At 35.7% G+C, this 23,559-nt stretch overlaps 2 protein-coding genes and 1 long non-coding RNA gene across 3 annotated transcripts; 1 reads left to right on the top strand and 2 right to left on the bottom strand.

Moving 5' to 3' along the window:
* Positions 1 to 1,923: 1,923 nt before the first annotated feature.
* On the bottom strand, positions 1,924 to 3,543 carry LOC141633543 (uncharacterized). The gene is made up of 3 exons (XR_012538346.1): positions 2,996 to 3,543; positions 2,486 to 2,656; positions 1,924 to 2,408 (listed from the first exon to the last, which is right to left on the bottom strand). It is a non-coding gene; the product is annotated as an uncharacterized LOC141633543 (long non-coding RNA).
* A 2,255-nt stretch (positions 3,544 to 5,798) lies between these two features.
* LOC141629490 (uncharacterized) lies at positions 5,799 to 6,464 on the top strand. The gene has a single exon (XM_074442479.1). It carries the CDS (start codon positions 5,799 to 5,801, stop codon positions 6,462 to 6,464), a length of 666 nt encoding a protein of 221 aa, XP_074298580.1.
* A 12,860-nt stretch (positions 6,465 to 19,324) lies between these two features.
* Positions 19,325 to 20,827, bottom strand: LOC141629488 (protein FAR-RED IMPAIRED RESPONSE 1-like). The gene is made up of 3 exons (XM_074442478.1): positions 20,008 to 20,827; positions 19,470 to 19,864; positions 19,325 to 19,393 (listed from the first exon to the last, which is right to left on the bottom strand). Exons 1-3 carry the CDS (start codon positions 20,825 to 20,827, stop codon positions 19,325 to 19,327), a joined length of 1,284 nt encoding a protein of 427 aa, XP_074298579.1.
* Between the last annotated feature and the right edge of the window lie 2,732 nt (positions 20,828 to 23,559).

Here is a 23,559-nt window from a genome sequence, read left to right as displayed (position 1 = left end):
ATCATTACCCGTTCATCCCCGCTGAAATTTTTCGCCCCTGCTAGAGTTTAAATCTTAGCTCTGCCACTACATGTACTTTAGTTATGAATTGAGAACATTGCGTCTAATTATGTTCATATTAATATATTTCGTATATTAGAAATTTAGAAGTAATATAATCCGCATATTTTTTGTACGGAATTAAAAATAACCCGTGCATTTTTGGCACGGGATTAAAACTAGTGAAGCCTTGGAGAATTGCCGAATTGGATTAGCTCAATAAGAAGATTGATTTTTGAATTTCTATTTGTTTTTTTTTTTGATTAATTAGGATTGAGTTATGTTTTTTTTTTTTTTTTTATTAATTAAGATTGAGTTATGTATGGTGAGGTAAGTTCCTTTTTATCAGTCTAGTCGAAATAGTACTACATTTCGCATTTGTTTATTAAATAACAGTTCTATTTGTATTTGTTTATTAAATAACATGCTAAACTACTAATGTACGTACCCGTACCCCAAGTTCGACATTTTTTATGAGAACATTTCATAGAAAGATAAAACCATGATATTAAAAGTTGTGAATCGACTGCAGCCAGTGGAACGTCTTGTGACAATTTGTGGTGATTTATCATTGGCTGTGATGCTCGGACTCGGATACGAGCTGTGTTACTTCGACTCTCCAGACAAGTGTCGTGTCAGACACGTGTCGGGGTGTCGGACACTTCATATGAGAATTTCTCAGACACTCTGATACGGTCAACGAAGTATCTTGACCAGTTTTAGAGACACCCATACGACACCTTTCTCCGAATGAATATTTTATTATACTTGAAAATTGCAGTCAAATTAAAATAATTCAAATATATAGGACTGTTTAATTATTGAGGAAGTAATAGTGAACAAATTGTAAGTAATAAGACAAACCCATTTATCCACTTGCCTTTAGCATTGAAAAAGAAATAAACATTAATTGCCTGTCTAGTAGCATCCGCCCTACACCTGTCAATTACTCAACTTTCTTCACTCCCTATAAACCTTTCCACCTACTTTTTCTATTGCTTCTCACTCAAAGAAAGAAGTCTTTTCATCTTCATCTTTCTATTATGCAAATATTCATCATCTTAATTCTTCCTCATAATTTCAAACGAACAGTTTATCACTACCATTGGCAGTGTCGAGAGTCGTGTCTAAAATTGCAGTATCCCAGGCGTCCTAAGTGTCGTATCCGTCGAAGTGTCGTGTCGACACTCGACGCGGCACCTGATAGAAGTGTCGAAGCAACACTGGATACGAGGATCCGACACGGACACGGATCCGAGGGTTCGATCCTTGAAATCTCAAAAACAAGGACTCGGATACGAGGATCCTAATTTGAATTTGGACTCGGCTAATGTTTTATTTTTTAGAAAATAAATTGATTATTAGTTAAAAAAGTCAAAGAAAAGAAAGGAAAAGTAGTTTTTTCATGTTTAACATGAATGAAGACTTTATTAGAGCATTAAAATTCATGTCAAGATCACTCTTGATATAGGGGCTGTATGTAAAAACAGAGGTTAAAAACAACACTCTCACACCGATTTCTCATAGAAGGATCCGTCAAGGATCCGTGTCCGAATCCTGTCCACCGGATCCTCGGGGTCAGGTGAAGAGTCCGAGCATCACAGATCATTGGTTTCAGATTAAAAAAAATAGCTGATCATAGGCTGCTGTGTGCATTTGAATGTCGAACCTGCAAATGCAATTTCATCAAAGATTATCGCTTAGTTTCTTTTTTGTTTTACGAGAGGATTGAGTGGACTTATACTCGGAACAAGACCCGTAATTTTCAAGCTTTTGAAGACTACATCTGCAGCATGAGCTATACAGACCAAACAATCGTCAGAACTAGAATGCAATATTGGAAACTCAAAGGAATCAGAAAGATACACGATCTGCAAGTCGTCACTGAATTTAGACTGACCATTCAATCAAGCCTGCTGAGTCGTCACTAAATTCGATCTCACAAGTTTACATACGAGGGATACAATTTTCAAAATTACTACTGCAGTCACAGTAGGAAAGTAGATCCAACAAGTATCCATTCAAATGATTGAAGACCTGATAACTATAATGACTCCTACTATCCAAGTTTTTCAATACCAAAGTAAGGAGGAAAACATCAACTATGTCTTAAGCAACTTCATCAACTATGTTATTTGATACTGAATACATTAAAGCAATCTATTCCACCAATTATTTCTTGAAATTGTCAAAGAGTCTAATAAGTTCGTCATAGATAAATCAAACGAAACAATAGAATTTCAACGAATGCGCCAGCTGACTTGATTGTTCCAAGACGGTCTTTCAAACTATGACTCCTGCTCCATGTTTGTTCTACTTAATTCTTCATTCACAAGGTTATTTGATTGTTTTCCTTGTTCAAAATATTGCTGCACAATTTAAAACGCTAAATTAATTTTTTGACATTAAAAAACTTGAAATTTAACTACAGTGGGTATTTTCTCACCAACATCCTTGTATATTCACCGGGATGATATATAGCATCTGAAAAGTGACTTGTTGGTCCACAATTAGCAACACTCGCACTTGGCCCTGAAAATAAATCATCTTCATCCGAGGCCATTTCATCTTGTGTAGTTGCAGTATTTCTATTTTTCCTCTTCTTTGGAATGTTTTCCTGTTCATTTTTTTGGTGAAATAATGGAAATCAAAAGCAATAACGAGAACATGAAAATGCAAGTAGCAAAACAAAACCCAACATACTAACTACCCCGATTGCTGTTAACAGCAAAAAGAAACCGAAACTTAAAAGGGACCAAATTGATAAGGATGCCATATATCTGGTCATACAGCCATAAAATGAAAAAGGGTGGTAACTGGTAAAGATGAATCTCGAGAATTATCACCTGTTCAACACAAATCAATTCACAAAATGATATCCGCGACAAAAATATGACAGGAAATACCCATGCAAATGATACCACAACACTAATCATGGAAACAATCACTACCTCACCTGCTCAAAGAGAAGCAAAAGATTGCCAAATTATAATACCAGTAAACCAATCCTATTTTTGCATTCAGTACACCATTTGTTGAATTGAATTGTAATCAATAAACAACTATTCGATTAAGAATATCAATCTTACATGACTATATCAATAATTTTTAATAATATGTAACTAAAGAATATTCACTCTTGAAAACTTCAATCTATAAAGCGGTCATTGCTGCATTCACCAAGCAGCTCAGAGGTGCTAAGCAGGTGCAACCAGTGCACCAATTCGGCGCGTGCTATGTAACCAAAGGCCTGGTGTCTATAATTAACCTGGTTTTGCACATGCAGAGTGTAACCTGGAGGATTTTAGAGAACAATTCGATGGTTCGAGTGAATACAGATGTCGTTTGTCTCGGGTTTGTGGACGGAGGGGCGGATTTGAGAGCGGCTATAGTGATTGGTGGGCATCAGTTGGAGGACAATTTGTTGGAGTTTAGTGTTGTTGATGGAATTGGGTCAGTTCTTTACGGTCTAAGGGGATTTCATGTGCTAACTTCAACTTCACTACTGTGGCTTAGCTATCACAGTACACTATTTGTTGAATTAAATTGTCAACAATAAACACGGCAAAGTATTCATCAATAAAGAAACAAAACCCAACCTACTAACTACCCCTACTGCTATATTAACAGGAAAAAGAAACACATCAGTCCAGGAAATTTTTTTGGCAAAGCAACTCCACTACAGTCCTCGTCAATCAAGAAATTAATTTAGCGTCTTAAATTGTGCATCAATACTACTCACTGCTGCAATTGTACTTTTCAGGACAGTCCTGCAGGACAGTAACTATACGAGAAATACGAGTTATGCTAACCTGAGATGTTTTGTTTTGCAGGTTTGTCCTATGTGATTTTTTTTTTTATACCGGTCTGCTTTTGTCTAACTCTTATTCTTGGTCTTCCGACAGCTTTCACCTGATTCGGGTTTTGTAATGCAACCTTAGTCTGAGATCCATCTAAATTATCCATGAAAAATATGATACCTTGCTGATCTTCATTTTGGTTGACTTGTTCAGCTGACATTCTACCCTCATTAGCAATGTCATTCTGCGTTGTAAGATTTTGGCTAATAGTCGTAATACCAGTCAGTACAGTATCGAAGTTACTAGCAGAATTCATTGCTTTATGATAACTCATTATTATACCTATATTTTATATAGTTAATCCCCTAAATTATATATCATTCTTGCATTTATAGTATGTTTTACATCATATTTGTCTCTTTAATGATTTACTACGAATTTGTATAATTATTTGCAGAATGGGAATATCTAGAACTAAAAGATGCAAACGAGCAAAAGAGGTCGAGAAGCTAGTCTATTTTGAAGCTCATATGTTCGAAACCCGTAGTAAGGCATCCGAAGATTTCCGCATGATACAAGCTCAAAGAAATTATGAGCCTAGTAGTGTGGGCCAGCATGATTGGGCTTGGTTACAACAACAATGGAGCTATGTTTTTCCGAAGAATGCCCATGAAGTATCACTTTTATTTGTGAAATTTGGGGGCCTTATTCCACACGAGTGACGGGTAGAATTTTGTGTATTTTATATACAACTAGTTTTAAACCCGTGCAAAATTGCACGGGTATGTATTTTGGCCAGAATTAATGTTTTTTTGATGTATATTTGTTTTTGCATTTCTATTGTACCTATCATTGTCACCTACCAATTTCGGTATGCGCGGCTGATAGTTCAGATGTCGAGTTTTATATTCCAAGTACATATGCCGTTATTATTGTTTTTTGAAAAAAAAAAAATTGTACCCTGTACTTTTAAAAACTTATGTTATGATTTTGTGTTACAATAATATTAACAAAAATACATGTAATTCATTTTTTTAATTCATTTCCGTTGTATGTTCGATCCCATATATAACTGTAATTCCTTCCTGAAATTATGTAATTTTATTGTGTAATTTTATTTTAAAAATTATGTAATTTAATCACATTTACTCGCATTTGTAATTAATTCTGTGTAAATGTTATGCATTTTCTTTACACGAAATGTATAAAATTTTATCATAATATTAATTCGAAGAAGTATTCCATAAGATGATTTTATATAATTTGTTGCGAGACGGAATTTATCGCATGTTTAAAAAGGCGGATATCTTAATAATTAAATACGTTGTACACTCATAGGTCCCACCATAACCCAGATTTAAAAAAAAGAAAAGGAAAATGCATTTATGACGTGTCGCGCTGTACAATGAGTATTGTCTTCTGAATTTATATAGATAAGATAGTTTATACGTAGGGTTAGAGGGGAGACTTTATAAAAGTTGGCTGCCACTTTCCAATTTTGGGGGGACGACTATTATTAGCTACGGTTTCGGCCAATATTTGTTCTTCAAGTTTTACGTTCTTGCCTTTCAAGTTTAATTCAAAGCTAAGTTTTTCTTTCCCTTCTCTTTATTTAATTATGCATTCAATTATTATTGGTACTTGTTTACTTCTGAAAGAATAATATCTAGGATATTATTCGGATGCAGTATATTATGTATGATATGTAATCTTCTGTTTTTGTTATGTGAATAATTTAGTTACCTTGTTTGTAGGGTTTGGTTTAGGATAGTCAAAGATTATGATCTTGAGTATGGTAGTATATATGTATGATGTATCTTTCCCTTGAGAAATAAGAAAACAAGCTTCACCATCATTGTTTACGTCTTTTGTTTTTCACGTGGTATCGTGAGCTAAAAACGATCCAAACGTAATTACAAATCATTCAAAACGAAAATCAACAAATCAACCAACCTCACCATGCCAGGAGATGATGGAAAACTCAGGGGAAAATCCGATGGTCCAAAGACTATCCCCATGACATCGCCTCTTAACCTACACCCTTCCGATAATCCAAATTTAAATGTTACGCAAATCATTTTTAATGGTGATAATTACGATATGTGGGCAGATGCCGTTAAAAATGGACTAGATGCAAAAAACAAATTGGGTTTCATCGAAGGGAAGGTTCAGAAACCGGAGAGTGATGGAGAAGAAGACACTATTGAATTGGTGGCATGGCGACAATGCAACGCCATGTTGAGGGCATGGCTTAGGAATGTAATCGATCCTAAGCTACACCCGAGTATCACCTTCTCGCAGCCTATAGCAGAGATTTGGGAAGAGCTACGAGATAGGTACTCGGCTGGGAATGCTCATAGGGTTCACCAATTAAAAGGTGAATTGAATGAATGTAAGCAAGGAAGGGACTTAGTAGTCGAATACTACACCCGGCTAAAAACGATTTGGGACGAGTTAGCTAATTACAGCAAAGTGAAGAATTGTACTTGTGGAGCAGCCGCGTCCATAATAAAAGAACGAGAGGAAGAAAAGGTTCACCAATTTTTAGTGGGATTGGATTCAAAACTTTATGGAAACATACGATCCAACCTGTTAATGGAGGATCCGATCACTTCCTTGACTTGAGCCTATGCCCTAGTTTTAAGGGAAGAAAGACATGCCTCTCTGACCAAAGTCAAAGAGGAACATAACAAAGCGGCAATGGCGACCAAAGCATATGGCAGAGGAAGAGGTGCTAACTTCAAGTCCGAAATCGAAGAAGAAGAGAAGCCACCCAAATGCACTTATTGTGGGAAGTATTACCACAAAGAAGAAGACTGCTACGACAAGCACGGATATGAGGAAGTTAAAGCACGTGAGAGAGGGTGAGGCCGTAGAGGAGGAAATGCAGGTCGTGGTACTGGTGGCTGTGGAAGAGGCAGAGGCCGTGGTCACTATCAAGCAAATGCAGTAGGAAGCACTTCAGGAGCGAAGGAAGGAGAAGCATCGAGACATAACTCACCTTTCACGAATGACGAGATTGAAAAGATAAGAAGTCTGCTAATGGCCAGTCCCGAGGGTAAAGAAAAATTACAAGGTATGGAGTTAAATATTAATGTTGAATGGTTGATAGATAGCGGAGCTTCTCATCACATGACCGAAAAGCGGGAATATTTAACGAATACATGGACTGATGAACCATCAACCGTGAGCTTACCTGATGGGAGACGAGTTGAGGCTTACGTCCATGGAGAAGTCAGATTGAGCACGAATTTCGTGCTGTGAGATGTCCTATTTGTGCCATCGCTCACTTGTGATTTAATCTCTGTTCAACAGTTAATACATGAAAATAATTGTGTAATAACATTTTATCCCGACTTTTGTGAAATGCAGGACCGGACTACGAGGATGGAGATTGGACGGGGTGAGCATCGATAAGGGGTTTATTATTACAAGTCGAATAAAACGGAATTGGTGGCAGGAGTAAGCATTTCCAAGGAAAGTCGACTATGGCACAACAGACTTGGACATCCTTCCAAAGGCATTTTTCCTCGTTTTTCTGATTTAGTTGGTTGCAATTTAAATTGGACTTCAGATGAGGTTTGTGACTCATGTTGTAGGGCAAAACAATCCCGTACTTTATTTAAGCATAATAATAAAAGATGTGCTAAGTTATTTGGTTTGATACATTGTAATATTTGGGGACCGTACCGGATTGCTAGTTTGACACGTGCACATTATTTTTTGACTATAGTTGACGACCGAAGTCGGGAAGTGTGGGTGTATCTTATGAAAGAAAAAAGTGAGGCAGGTGATTTGATAAAAATTTTTGTCAAATGGTAAAAACACAGTTTGATACATGTGTTAAGATAATTCAGAGTGATAATGGGACGGAATTGTTGTCTATGTCTATGCAAAATTATTATGCAGAAAATGGAATTTTGTTTCAAACTAGTAATGTAGATACGCCACAACAAAATGGACGGGTCAAGAGAAAACATCGTCATATTCTTGAAAAGGCACGGGCATTGCGTTTTCAAGCGGGTCTACCAATCCAATTTTGGGGTGAGTGTATATTGAGCGTTGCGTACTTAATCAACCGTACACCTACACCACTGCTAGATGGACAAACACCATACGAAATACTGTACCGTAAGAAGCCCAACCTAGATAATTTAAAGGTTTTAGGATGTCTATGTTACGCACATAATAAAGAGAAACCGAGAGATAAATTTGGAGAACGGGGCAAGTGGTGTATTTTTATTGGCTATCCTCATAGCAAAAAAGGGTGGAAGGTGTTCGACTTGAAAGAAAAACGGGTATTTGTGTCAGGTGATATAATTTTTTACGAAAATGTTTATCCTTATTTGGTCTCGACTGATGATTCTACCACACAACATGGGGAGAAAGAGCAGCTCATCAACCGTAATGGGCATATTGATTTCGACTATAGCATATATAATGAAACACCCCATGTTGTGAGGGGGAGTGAAAGACCAGAGGGACCACACGAGACCGAATTGGATGACGAGGAAATTCATGTGACGGGTGATAGAGTTGATTCACCACGAAATGATGACAAAGAGGTGATTAATGGTGATTTTGAGGATGAAGGGAGACCACGAGAGGAAGACAGGAGTGAAAGCGGAGTTGAGGAAAACCTTGGTCGTGGAGCACGAGAAAAATTTGAACCCGCATGGAAGAAGGATTATTATTGTAAATCGACAAGAATAATAGAACCCAACATCGATGCTCACACTGTTCAAGCGAAGTCCTCACGGTCAGGTACGCGTTACCCATTAGTTAACTATGTTATTACCGATTGTTTTTCGCATTCCCACAGGGTGTTCTTGGCTGCAATTGATGAAAATCGTGAACCAAATTATTATCATGAAGCTGCGAAAAATCGAAAGTGGCAAGAAGCAATGAACAAAGAGATCGATGCATTAGAGAAGAATGGAACATGGAAAATTGTTACTTTGCCTAAAGGGCAGAAAGCCATCGGTTGTAAATAGGTTTATAAGATCAAATATCAAGCTGATGGATCCATAGAGCGATACAAGGCGAGACTTGTAGCACAAGGGTTCACACAAGTGGAAGGAATAGACTTTCACGAAACGTATGCACCAGTAGCGAAAATGACTAGCGTGCGTTGTATGTTGGCAGTAGCGGTCATTAAAGGATGGTTCATTGAACAATTGGACGTGAATAATGCCTTTTTACATGGAGACCTTGATGAGGAAGTCTATATGAAAATTCCGCAAGGATACGAAAGGAAGCGAGAAAATAAAGTGTGCAAATTATTGAAGTCTATTTACGGACTGAAGCAAGCCTCGAGAAATTGGTTCGCGAAATTGACTATATCGATGAATAACTATGGGTTCGTGGAATCATTGACAGATTACTCGTTATTCACATACAATCAAAACGAAATTTTTATTGGAGTTTTGGTGTATGTCGATGATATGATTGTAGTGAGTAACGATAACATAGCATGTGCGAATTTCAAGACTTTTCTCGATAAAAGCTTTGGTATCAAAGATCTAGGAAAGCTCAAATACTTCCTAGGAATAGAAGTTGCACACGGTAGAAATGGGTTATTTTTGAACCAGCGTAAGTATGCGACAAGCATTATCGAGGAGACATGAATGCATGGAGCTAAAACGGCCTACACGCCTATCCAACAAAGGCACAATTTGGCATTGGCAAAGGGATATGTTTTGAGAGATATTATGAAGTATCGTCGCTTAGTCGGAAGGTTGGTATACCTGACCATCACAAGACTGTGGGAAATATCGGTATACTTCATCAAGAAATTCGGATTATAACGAAATTATAATTATGAAAAACTAGTCATAAACGAATTTGCATAAACAAAAGTATAGAGATTTAGAATTAACCTTTGGTCCTAGCAAAATGGCCTAAGAACAATATGGAAATCGATATTCTCCTAATTGTTGCACCCAAAATGCTTTAAAAAATGCCTGTTTTCTTTGCTAGAATAGATCCCCAATTTCTTATGAATTTTAGGGTTTATTGTGATGTGAGAATTAGGTCAAAAATTAGGTTAGGAAAAAATGATTCCCCTCTACCCTTTAAACCGTGTAAATGGGAGAGAAATAGGGGAAGATTTTTTCTTTCCTTTTTTCCGGTCAACCACCAAACAAAAATAAGGAGAAAAATCTTCTTATTTTTTAGGTAGTTATCAAAATGTATAATATGTGTATATTTTATCAATTATCATTTATATCGTCATGTATTAATAAGTCCACACACAACAGTTTGTAGTCGATTTATTAATACCAGTCTGACAACATTTTATTATGACAATTTCGCATAATATATACATTAACTATAAATATCGCATATTTATAATTTGCTAATTAAATATAACCGCTTACGTTTAATTATGAATTAACATCTTAATTCGTTTAAGCTAACATTATATACATTAATTAAATATAACAGTTTATATTTAATTTACGAATTTAACAATTAATTCGTCTCAGCTGGTATTATTTAATTGTATTAAATAATCGTCGCATCATCACATTGACTAACCTTTTAGTCAAATACATGGACTAACCTTTTAGTCATATAAGGCATCAATGTGATTATATTTTCATACAATCACATCTCTCAAACACATCCTTTAGGTGTGACTTTTAGGGACCAGTTGATCACCGCCATTAGTATGATAATAACGTCAAACTTCTCGCAAGCCAACCGTTATTAAGTAAACGTTAATCAACTGATAAAATACTAAGTATACCCTTGTGATCCTATCAGAGATTTATATATGTTATCACACTAACTGTGGAGGATACAAGCTCTAACAAACTCCCACTTGTCCTCACAAGTATGTGTGCGATAACCGATTCTCATATCCTAAAATTTCTCCCACTCAATGTACAACAATTTGCAAAATCCGTATTCACAAAGGTCGTATTTTACAAGTGATCAATATCAAGAGTGGTTTTCCCGACTAGAGAGTAACTTAACTGATAAACGAATCATCATTCGAGCATGGCCATGCATTTCAGTTACAACTCCTCGAGTGGCCCTGAGAAATAACTAAACCTGATAAAGGTTGGATATTTTCTTCAATTCAAATCCTGCAGATATAAGCACAGTATGAAATGACCCGGTGAAAATCGCTTAGCCTCCTGTTACGGTCGACCATGAGAAAGAAACCAAAGTCACCCAAAAACTGCCTTAATCTCAAGAGACAGTCGATAGTCAAAAGAATCGACTCTAGGAACACAATGGACGTCCAATCCACGACCTGACACCGAATATTTTTAAACATTTAGGACTCTATTACGTTGTCACAATTGTCCTACGAGGTATTATAACTCGCATTTGTGATCGATCAGCCAACCGTTTGACTTATGGCTCGTTGAACCCACCACCAATCAACTTCACAGTATAATAGCCAGAGTTATCAGCTCATGTAGGTGATTACGGACCAAAACAAATATAATGTAATTCAGTTCACTTTGTGGTGTTCAAAGTTGTTGTACAATCCACATGAAAAACAAAATATGAAATAAAACGATGAAGTTATAAATAGCATATGGAAAAAGAAAATGTATCGAATCTATAAGCAACTAGTATAACTCAGGAACACGTTTAATTCCCATGGAAATAACGTGCCCTTCATGCTTATCATATTTCAATGGTTTAGTGAGACCTCTATTGTCACAATAGATAGTGATTGGGTCATTCGAACTAGGAACTATGCTTAGTCCTTGTAAGAATTGACGCATCCATATAGCTTCCTTTCTTTCGAAGCGACATAGTACTCGGATTGTAGTAGAATCGCTACAACATCTGTTTGGAACTCTTCCAGCTGACCGTAGCACCATTAAGAGTAAAGACGAATCCAGACTGAGATTTTGAATCATCTCGATCTGTTTGGAAGCTAACATCTGCGTAACCGATTGCACATAGCTTATTATCTCCTCCATAAGTCAATACCCAGTCCTTAGTCCTCCGTAGGTACTTAAGGATGTTTTTAACAGCTATCCAGTGTGTTTCACCTGGATTGCTTTGCTACCCACTCGTCATACTCAATGCATATGCCACGTCTGGACGTGTGCATATCATGGCATACATGATTGATCCTATTGCTGATGCATAAGGAACACGACTCATGCGTTCAACCTCTTCAGGTGTCGTGGGTGACTGAGACTTGCTCAAATGCATCCCAGACGTCATTGGAAGGTTCCCCTTCTTGGAGTTGGTCATGCTGAACCTTTCAAGAATCTTATCTAAATAAGACTCCTGACTTAATGATAACATCCGTCGTGATCTATCTCGATAGATACGGATTCCGAATATGCATTGTGCCTCACCCAGATCTTTCATCTGGAAATGGTTCTTCAACCATCCTTTTACCGAAGATAAGAGAGGAATGTCATTCCCAATCAAGAGTATGTCATCGACATACAATATCAAGAAAACAATCTTGCTCCCACTCGACTTGATATATAAGCATGGTTCCTCGACCGATCGAGTGAAACCATACTCTTTTATCACCTGGTCGAAACGATGATTCCAACTCCGAGAAGCTTGCTTAAGTCCATAAATGGAACGTTTAAGCTTGCACACTTTCTTAGGATTTTCAGGATCTATGAAACCTTCGGGTTTCACCATGTACAACTCCTCCTCCAAATAACCGTTTAAGAAGGCGGTTTTCACATCCATTTGCCAAATTTCATAGTCATGAAAAGCGGCAATCGCTAAGATTATCCAAATGGAACGCAACATAACTACGGGTGCAAAAATTTCATCATAATGCAATCCGTGCACTTGAGTGAAACCTTTTGCCACTAGTCGTGCTTTATAGGTATCTGGTTGCCCGTCTACAGAATGCTTTATTTTGTAAAGCCATTTGCACTGAAGAGGTCGTACCATGTTAGGTAAATCAACAAGATCCCATACGTTATTCTCATACATGGAGTCCATCTCGGATTGCATGGCTTTAAGACATAGCTTTGAGTCGGAACAGGCCATGACACCTTTATAGGCAGCGGGTTCATTACTCTCTAGGAGCAAAACGTCATTTTCCTCGACCATACCAATGTATCTGTCTGGAGGATTAGAGACTCTACCCAACCTCCTAGGTTCCTGAGGAATATTAACCGTATCATCAGTTGAAGGAACAACTTCCTCCATCTGTTCCTCGGTTATTGGTTCTTTAATCTCCGACAGCTCGAAGGTTCTATTACTTGATTTGTTCTCGAGAAATTCTTTCTCTAAGAACTTTGCACTAGCCGCAACAAAAACTCAATGTTCGGTAGGCGAATAGAAGTAATGACCAAACATTCCTTTTGGATAACCAATAAAGTATGTCTTGACCGATCGCGGGCCGAGCTTATCCTCGTGTCTCCACTTGACATAAGCCTCGCAGCCCCAAACCCGAATAAAGGACAAGTTAGGGACCGTTCCCTTCCACATTTCATATGGAGTCTTGTCGTGACTTTAGACGGACTTCGGTTAAGTATAAGAGCAGCTGACAAAAGAGCAAAACCCCATAATGAATCAGGTACTACCGTGTGACTCATCATGGATCGAACCATATCAAGTAGTGTTCGATTTCTCCGTTCGGACACACCATTTAATTGAGGTGTTCCAGGTGGAGTTAACTGCAAAACTATTCCACAGTCTTTAAGGTGTTGATCAAACTCATTTGAAAGATATTTGCCACCCCGATCTGAATGGAGTGCTTTAACCTTTCTTCTCAGTTGGTTCTCAACCTTATTCTGGTATTCCTTGAATTTTTCAAAGGATTCACTTTTATGCTTCATTAAGTAGACATATCCGTATCTACTCAAATCGTCCGTGAAAGTGATAAAATATCTATAGCGATCTCTTGCGGTGATTGACATAGGTCCACATACATCAGTATGTATGAGTTCTAATAGGTCACTAGCGCGCATTCCAACACCTTTGAAGGAAATTCGAGTCATTTTACAGATAAGACATGATTCACACGTGCCAAATGTAGAGAAATCAAATGTGGGAATAGTCCCATTCTCAATGAGTTTCTTTACACGTTTTTCATTTAAATGTCCCATTCGACAATGCCATAGATAAGTTTGATCTTTGTCACCAACTTTTAATTTCTTATTATTCACATGTAATATATCTGTGGTTTGATCTAAGATATAAATTCCATTCATGGAAACTGCTTTGCCATAAACCATTTCATTAAAAGAGAAAATACAGCTATTGTCCTTTATTGAAAATGAAAAACCGTCTTTATCAAGTACGGAAACAGAAATAATATTCTTAGATAAACTGGGTACATAGTAACAGTTATATAAATATAACTCAAAACCACTAGGGAGCTGGATTACGTATGTTCCCATGAGACTGCAGCAACTCGTGCTCCATTCCCAACTCGCAGGGTCCACATCACCCTTTGCGAGGGGTTTGATGGTTTTTAGGCCCTGCAAATGATTACACAGATGAGAACCACAACCAGTATCAAGTACCCAAGTTCCGAAACTTGCATGGTTAATCTCAATCATATGAATATAAGATGACATACCAACAGGAGTGACGCGGCCTGCTTTTATGTCCTCACGGTACACGGGACAGTTGCTCCTCCAATGTCCAGTCTTGTGACAATGGTGGTACTCAACGTTAACGTCCTTGCTCTTTGCCTTGCCTAGTGAGCCACTAGTCTCACCAGGCCCACTCTTACCGTTTCCTGACTTCTTAAACTTTGGCTTTCCTATAGTTAGGTTGCCGTGAGCTTTGCCCTTACCCTTATTCTTGTTGGAAATCATGAGAACATCTTGCTTCATGCTCCCACTCAATTTCATATCCTTCTCGGTCTGTACGAGAAGTGAGTGTAGCTCATGAGGACTTTTCTTCATGTCATTCATGTAGTAATTTGCCCTGAAAAGGGCAAAACCATCATGAAGTGAATGAAGCATACGGTCAATGACTATGCTCTCACTGATTTTGCAATCAAGTGCCTCCAATTTCTCGACATTCTCAATCATGTTAAGAATGTGTGGGCTAACCGGTTGGCCCTTCTGGAGTTTCGCATCAAAGAAGCGACAGGTATGCTCATAAGTAACGATTCTGGGTGCTTTTGAGAACTCGTTAGTGAGCGTGGTGAAAATCTTGTTTGCACCTTGGGCAATTAAGCGTCTTTGCAAATTGGTTTCCATTGCAAAAATGAGTACGTTCTTTATCGCACCCGCTTCCATGACGAATTCACTATAAGCAAGTGACTCGTTAGCTCTTGCATTGGGACCTAGGTTTGGCGGTATTGGCTCAGTTAAGTACTTGAGCTTACCGTCAGCAATGGCAGCATTCCGCAATGATGCCTCCCAATCCGCAAAGTTGGACCCGTCATTCTTCAGTCGTGTGAACTGATTCATGTGGTCCATGAAAGCTTTTAGCCAGGACTCGCGTCCAAGTGTGGCACTTGGCATAGGGATATCATTATTTCCAGTCATTTGTTGTAAGCAGTATTATCAATATAAAACGAATTCTACACTGCGAAAAGAAGAATAAAAAAAATAATAAGCATACTCATCGTTATGATTTAAGTCTAATGCAAAACTGTTATAAGCGAAGACTCAAGCATTTATACAATTGACCTCCCTCAAGAATTATATAAATGATTCTGAGACTCAATTTTCTGTAAATTGATAAGCCAACCTCTTGGCTAATTCTACTGTTAGAATTCTTGGTTGATAAATTTTTGTAAATTCTATCTATAGTCCATCATAACGAGAAACTCTTCGGATTATAATGTTGAGGTAAAATAAGTCAACACAAACTACTTACCCAACGTAGAAGGGGTCACATGGAGAGTAAGGTCCTATATGCCTACCGACGAAGAAAGGATTCATAGTTGTTTGGCCTTATAAAGACTAGTCTCAATTTTAGTTATAGAGGAAGATCCCATCAACTTTATTTTAATTCATTTTAAGTGAACTAATATCTAGCATGCGAGAATGAATAAAATAAGATGATGGCTTAAAATTGTGTGACATCTTTATGTCCATGATAACTAACAATCAATCTATATGAGTCAATTTTCATGCATATTAGTAGGTGGTTTGGTTTAGGCGGAATATGATGCACTAATTATCATGCGAATGAAAAGCAACGAGAATGAAAAACATAAAACAAAATAAAGTCCTAGTGTGGCTTATCTACCAAAATGAACATAAATACAACTTTGGAATCCTTCCTAGGACCCGAGAAGCTTGTCTTGATGTTCCATCTTGGTCCGTGTAGCGGGAGTGAGCAATCCAATCTCCATCTTTAGTCTTCTCAAAATTACAATTAAAATTACAAAATAAACCTATTTACATTCTAATTTCAAAAACATAATACTAAAGAAAACCAAAAGGAGATTCGAGATCTCAAAATTACATAAAAATTATGTTTCCATCATTACGAAAACATAATTAACTAAGGCCACACTAGGTATTACAAATTACAACCGATTGTAAAATACGTAAATAAAACCATTCAACAATTCATACAACTAAATAAAAAAGCATCAACTATAAATTAATCATTCAAGACATAATTCCTTAATTATGTAGAGTAATTTATCCAAACCACCTATTTTATAATTATCAAAATTATGTGACAATTCCTCAATTACTCACAATAATTCCAATCTTAATTCACATTAGCTAGTGATATGAATTAATCCAACATTATTTTAAACCTCTTTAAAATAATTGGGTATCTAAAAATTGTGAACTTTTTCACAACAAACAATCATACATTATAGAAAATAATGTATAAAGATTATTGGCCAAAAATAAACAATTTTTTTTATTAATTGCTCTCGGCAATATCACAAAAAAAACGGAAAAATATTTTTTTTTTCTTTTTGCTCTCGGTAAATCTGAAAAATGAAAAAACAGTTTTTTTTTTCTCTCGGCATTATGCCCAAAAATAACAAAAACAGTTTTTTTTTTCTCGGCATTTGCCCTAAAAACGAAAAACAGGTTTGGTTTTTTTTTTTTTTTTTTTTTTTTCGTTTCGAAAAAAAAAACTCTTTTATGAACAAGTTTGTTTAATGTTGCTACTAGAACAAGATTGGCATAAACATCAACATTTAATTTAAACATAGATCCAAACTAGATGATTCAATTTAACCTCTTAAAATAAATATCTAAATTATGATTAAATCAATTATCTGAAAATTTGATTCATCACAATTGATTTGAATATTATTAAAATTAATTTGTATGCCAATACTATATAGCAAAAACAAATGAACATCATAAATCAAAACTATTTCCATTTACATTTCAATTTAATTCTTATTAAATCAAAACATCTACAAATTTATCATATTATCATCTTAACAAATTAAAACAACAATGTAAATAAATCAAATGGAAACAAAAATCAAAAACAAAAAAAATCCTCTCGGCAAAAATTTTGAAACGGCCGAATGTTTTTTTTTTCGAATTTTTTTTTGTTTAATTCATTTATGAAAATCATATAAAATAATTTCGTGGCCTATGCTCTGATACCACTTGTGGGAAATATCGGTATACTTCATCAAGAAATTCGGATTATAACGAAATTATAATTATGAAAAACTAGTCATAAACGAATTTTCATAAACAAAAGTATAGAGATTTAGAATTAACTTTTGGTCCTAGCAAAATGACCTAAGAACAATATGGAAATCGATATTCTTCTAATCGTTGCACCCAAAATGCTTTCAGAAATGCCTCTTTTCTTTGCTAGAATAGATCCCCAATTTCTTATGAATTTTAGGGTTTATTGTGATGTGAGAATTAGGTAAAAAATTAGGTTAGGAAAAAATGATTCCCCTCTACCCTTTAAACCGTGTAAATGGGAGAGAAATAGGGGAAGATTTTTTCTTTCCTTTTTTCCGGTCAACCACCAAACAAAAATAAGGAGAAAAATCTTCTTATTTTTTAGGTAGTTATCAAAATGTATAATATGTGTATATTTTATCAATTATCATTTATATCGTCATGTATTAATAAGTCCACACACAACAGTTTGTAGTCGATTTATTAATACCAGTCTGACAACATTTTATTATGACAATTTCGCATAATATATACATTAACTATAAATATCGCATATTTATAATTTGCTAATTAAATATAACCGCTTACGTTTAATTATGAATTAACATCTTAATTCGCTTAAGCTAACATTATATACATTTATTAAATATAACAGTTTATATTCAATTTACGAATTTAACAATTAATTCGTCTTAGCTGGTATTATTTAATTGTATTAAATAATCGTCTCATCATCACATTGACTAACCTTTTAGTCAAATACATGGACTAACCTTTTAGTCATATAAGGCATCAATGTGTATATTTTCATACAATCACATCTCTCAAACACATCCTTTAGGTGCGACTTTTAGGGACCAGTTGATCACCGCCATCAATATGATAATAACGTCAAACTTCTAGCAAGCCAACCGTTATTAAGTAAACGTTAATCAACTGATAAAATACTAAGTATACCCTTGTGATCCTATAAGAGATTTATATATGTTATCACACTAACTGTGGAGGACACAAGCTCCAACAAACTCCCACTTGTCCTCACAAGTGTGTTTGCGATAACCGATTCTCATATCCTAAAATTTCTTCCACTCAGTGTAAAACAATTTGCAAAATCCGTATTCACAAAGGTCGTATTTTACAAGTGATCAATATCAAGAGTGGTTTTCCCGACTAGAGAGTAACTTAACTGATAAACGAATCATCATTCGAGCATGGCCATGCATTTCAGTTACAACTTCGATCTTTGAGTAGCTAATTTATAATCTATAATCTATGGTGAAAAGGGATCTAGCTTGTTAGAAAAGGGTTAACTTATGAATTGATTGTTAAGTTGCTTTTGATTGTTGTTTAATTATCGTCTTACATCTAATTAATTAATTAATTACCGATCAGAATTGGTTAATTAATATTGCATAAACTAGGATTTTCACCGACCGGGTTAAGACTAGTATAGGCCACGATAATTGAATTAGACCGACTTAACGATAGCGATTTCATGTTAAGTTTAGATCTAAAAAGACATATTAGAATCGACCGATCATATGACTTTCAACAATATAAATTGCTCAATCAATGAATTATACCTTACCCTTGGATGACTACCTAGTGAACTCGATCCTTAGACTCTTTATTATTATTGAATTTGTCTTTATTTACATCGCAATTAGTATTAGAAATCAAAAAACAAACCCCCATAAAACTGTTACCTTTAAGACGAACTTAAATATAAACAAACTAGATTAATTAACTGGCCTCCTTGTGGATTCGGCCCTTTCTTGCCACGAGCTACCGGTTAGTAGTAATTTATGATTTATTTTGATAGGCCAACGACGGAAAATAACCTTATCACTTTAATGGCAAGTTTTTCAAATTCCTCTTGAATTTTTTGATACCTCATAACACACTCACTTTTCACCGGATCATAATAATGAACTTTAACTCTCATGTACGGTCTATCAATATCTTTCCTCCATCGATTAACAATATAGGAGTTTGGAATTTGTTGGATCCCTGCATCATAAATAATTTTTAGAGAATGCCGACATATGATGCCACGTGTTTAAAAAAGCTTACAACTACAACATACTTCAATTGTATCCTTCTGTAACTTCACCATGTACTCTACCTTTTTCTCTATCGGCAAATCACCAAATTCACGAGTGTTTTCTACCTTGAACTCTCTGAAATGTTCTTCATCTGTATGGATACTAGGAGTAGTATACATGTATCCTCTTACCTCATCCATCACCTTTTGGTATGCATAGTGTGTATAGACTGGTTGAAAAAATCTTTCAGTAGCAAATTTAGTAACAATCTGGTACCTTGTGTTGCTTGACTGGTGCTCTGCCAGTCTTTCCTTGTCACATTTTGCACCGAGGGCAAGATCATATTTAAGCACAAACTCTTTTAATGATGTCTTACTATTAACATAACCCTTAAAAAACGCATTTAAGCTCTCATTTCTCTGTGTAGTTGACAGGCCTGCCCAAAAACAATCAGTTAGAAAAGTGGGAACCAAGCAACGATGTCTATCTTTGTACAAAGTATACAACCAGGCATTATTTTTCAATTCATAGAGGTCAACAAACTCCTTCCAACTCACTTCAAACTCAGCAACTAAACACACCTCGACATAGCTCCTTTAATCTCGTGGAAGTATTTGTAACTCTTGAACTTTTTGTTTTGTTTCTTCATAATATGCCAAAGGTACCACCGGTGTCTAGTATTCGACATTTCCAACTTAATTGCCTTTGTTATAGTAACACTCTGATCAGTGATTATAGCTTTAGGTGCCACACCACCAATGCAATCTACCCATGTCCTCAATAGCCACCTATAGGTTTCAATATCCTCTCTAGATAGTAGTGCACAACCCAAAAGTATTGTTTGTCCGTGATGATTTATCCCTATAAAAGGAGCAAATGGCATCTCGTACTTATTTTTCAAATATGTACTATCGAGGTCGACTGAATCACTGAAATCTTTGTATGCTGCTCTACTCCTAGAATCCACCCACTTTACATTATGGATACGACCATCACACTCCAAGTCCATCGCGAAAAAAAAGTTATTTGACTCCTTCATGGATTTCATGAAATAATAATACAAAGCTACGGAATCTGGTCCATCCAATTTCTCTTGTCTCTTCTTTTGTAGCAGGTTTCTCATGTCTCTCTCTAGGAAGGGAGGATTTTGAAATCCATGACTTTTCACCGCCTCAGCCAAATAGGTTTTAGAAGGCCTTATACCAGCCTCATCGTTTATCATGATTCTCCTCTCAACTTCTTTTGACACTTTTCTATAAGCTCGTAAATATCTGATATCTTCGGGCTTAAGGCGATGATTATGATTCAAGTTGACACTCGTATACATCCATTGACCCTCAGAGTCCTTCGCGTTGAATTTTGCGCCGCAATTTGTCATTTGAGAAGGTCTAGGTTTCATTTTATTTTTCGACCTACTTGATTGTTGTCTACCCTTATAGCAAACCCATATAATGTGCTTAGGTGGCTTATTTGTTTGTCGGGGCGGCTTCACATTCCTTAATCGAACAGAAAAAGCACATGGTTTAGCATAGTCACTGATGTGTGTCAAACTTCATGCCATATTTTGGCGCTTTCACTTCTATTTCTATAACAGAATGTTCATTCTCATCATCGACTTCTTTATCAGAGTTATAAAAATTATCTTCTTCACCATTCTCTTTCGCACACTCTTCTAAAATACTTGAATCGAACAAACCAGCGACAACTTCGCGATTGAAGATGGTGATTTTTGGCAAAGATCGTGAATGTCCCCAATACCAATTTGATTTAATACTTAAAGCAAATTGAATTCAATCAATCAATTGCTAATAGAAAAACCGTGTTAAATTTTGAGACCAAGTAGAAGTTTTGTGATGAAGGGAGGAAGTGAAGTTTTGTGATGAAGGGATGAACAGAGGAGTTTTGTGATGAAGGGAGGAAGTGACGTATTGTATTAACTGATAATTTGATTTTTTTTATGGAGATAATTTGATTTGGTTAAGAGTTTTGATTTTAGTGGAATACCTATAAGAAAGGTAAAATTACGTATTTATCCTTCAACATTTGGCGCAAAAACGAAAATCAACAATTTTTTTTTAATTTAATTAAGATGACGTCGAGATTCAGCGCCACCGCGTGACGCCCTATCGCCATCCAACAATTTTTCACTATACTCATATTATTAATCTAATATTGACTTGTTCTATTTAATTTTTGGGTTAATTTTGTATAAAATTGTTATTTAAAAGTTAAGACGATGAAGTTGCTAATAAAGTTCCGGCACAAAAGAAAAAGAAACTAGAGAGAGAAAAAGATGAGAGAGATAGTTCTCTCAAAACCACATAAAAATAGGAGATTTAAAACTCCTTTGAGTCCTTTCTTTCATCATTTACCAAGTTCTCTTCAATTGCTAGGTCATGACTTTGTTTGGTCATGCTAATGACATAATTAATTGGTGACCTTTGATGGTTAATTTGTGACATTCTACATTAAGGGGTCGTTTGGTTAACAATGGGAAATTACAATGCCCGGGAAGATCCAATTACTATGGTATTCTATTTCATGTGAATTTGGAAAAATTGTTTGGTTGCATGTGGGAACTCCAATTCCATAGGAACTTCCACTTACCTAGGAGGGCCTATGTAAGCAACTTCCTCCATTATGGAGGAATTAGAGTTCCTAGGAAGTTCCAATTCATGTGAATTGGGGCAACCAAACAACAAGCTATTTTTACACTTCCCATGAATTACAATTCATGTGTTTTTGATGAGCAACCAAACAAGTCCTAAAAGGTCAATTTGTGACCATTGTAGAACCAAATTGACCATCTTGGTGACCTTCTAGGTGTAAAATTTCTATTGGTTGAACAATAAAAAAACAATAAAAAAAAAGTATATAATAATTAAGCAAAGCATAATTGGGAATGTTGTGCAGTGGAAAATGATTGGGTTGATGACCTAGGTCGCGACCTTCTGCTTGAGAGGATGAAAGTAGGTCAAGATAAATAAATTGGGATTAAGAGTAAAACCGGGTCGCGACCTAATTAACGCGACCTGTGCTTGGGGATGGTCTTAGTTTTTGTAAACACCATTCTCTATAGTCATCTTCCTTGATTTTCTCCTCCTTAAAGACGAGACTTTGATTTGCTCTCCATTTTAACTTAGGAGAGCTTTTTCAGTCATCTGTCTTAGTTATAGAAGGTTTAAATCAAGAATTTAACAGTAATATTTCAAGAGTTAAGTTCAGAAATTGGCCAAATTATTGTTGATTTTTTCAATTTAGAAATGCATCCCTGCATCTTTGTGATGAATAGATGGTGTATTGAAGTGTAGTTTTTTAATCCGTTTGGATTTCTAAACAACTGAATTTTCTGGGGACAGTTTAATTTGTTCTCCTTTGGGGTTATTTGTCTATAATTTCGTAAGAATTTTTATAAGTTTTTAAGTTACAGAGAATCATTATGATTTTTTTTTTGGGAGGTTTGAAGTGACCTACTTTCTCTAGTCTCCTTACTTTATTAAAAAAAAAAAAAAAAAAATTAAGACGATGCTTGACTCGTTTATTTATGATATCTCACAAGCAATAGTTATAGTTGTTAGTAATCATTGGGTTCACGTAGACATGGAAAACTTTAATTGAATCGGGTGATGTTTTAAGTTTACAATATGAACCTACCATGAATATAATGTTTATAATTGGACTGGTTCGAATTGGCTTATCCAACGGGTTTGAAAATAAGACATACCGTTCATCATTTCAATTAGTCTGTCTAAGATAAATATATATCCATTTTATGTTTAAAACAGGTCAAATAATATCAAATTTATATCAACAACTCTCCTATAGGACCGTCTTATAGCATAAGACTGACCCAATAGAAGAAAAGCCCAAGCAAAAACATTGAGATATTAAGTTTTTGATTTTATTTTGATAACTTTATACTTTATAATGAAAACTAACCTATTTAAATATGTAAGTTATTAATTAAAAATATTAGGTTATTAAAATAAAAGTATTATTTCATATTTTTATTAAGTAATTTTGTTGGGCCTTATGCTATTGGGTTAGTCTTACCTAAATATAGGTCTTATAGAATAATTTGTGAATTTATATATATAATACATGTTTTTTTGCTAATTTTTAGGCATTTTG

Source organism: Silene latifolia, chromosome Y (genome assembly GCF_048544455.1).
Source record: "Silene latifolia isolate original U9 population chromosome Y, ASM4854445v1, whole genome shotgun sequence".
Classification (NCBI taxonomy): Eukaryota; Viridiplantae; Streptophyta; class Magnoliopsida; order Caryophyllales; family Caryophyllaceae; genus Silene; species Silene latifolia.
This window is presented reverse-complemented; position numbering and strand designations above follow the sequence as displayed.

What these genes read in the sequence shown, in the direction of transcription:
- LOC141629490 (XM_074442479.1), top strand. Translation starts at nt 5,799, where the DNA reads ATGCCAGGAGATGATGGAAAACTCAGGGGAAAATCCGATGGTCCAAAG.
- LOC141629488 (XM_074442478.1), bottom strand. Translation starts at nt 20,827, where the DNA reads ATGAAACCTAGACCTTCTCAAATGACAAATTGCGGCGCAAAATTCAAC. An exon ending in TAAAGGAGCTATGTCGAGGT is followed by an intron (nt 19,865 to 20,007) that starts GTGTTTAGTTGC and finishes GTTTTTGGGCAG; the next exon opens with GCCTGTCAACTACACAGAGA. An exon ending in TACAGAAGGATACAATTGAA is followed by an intron (nt 19,394 to 19,469) that starts GTATGTTGTAGT and finishes TTTATGATGCAG; the next exon opens with GGATCCAACAAATTCCAAAC.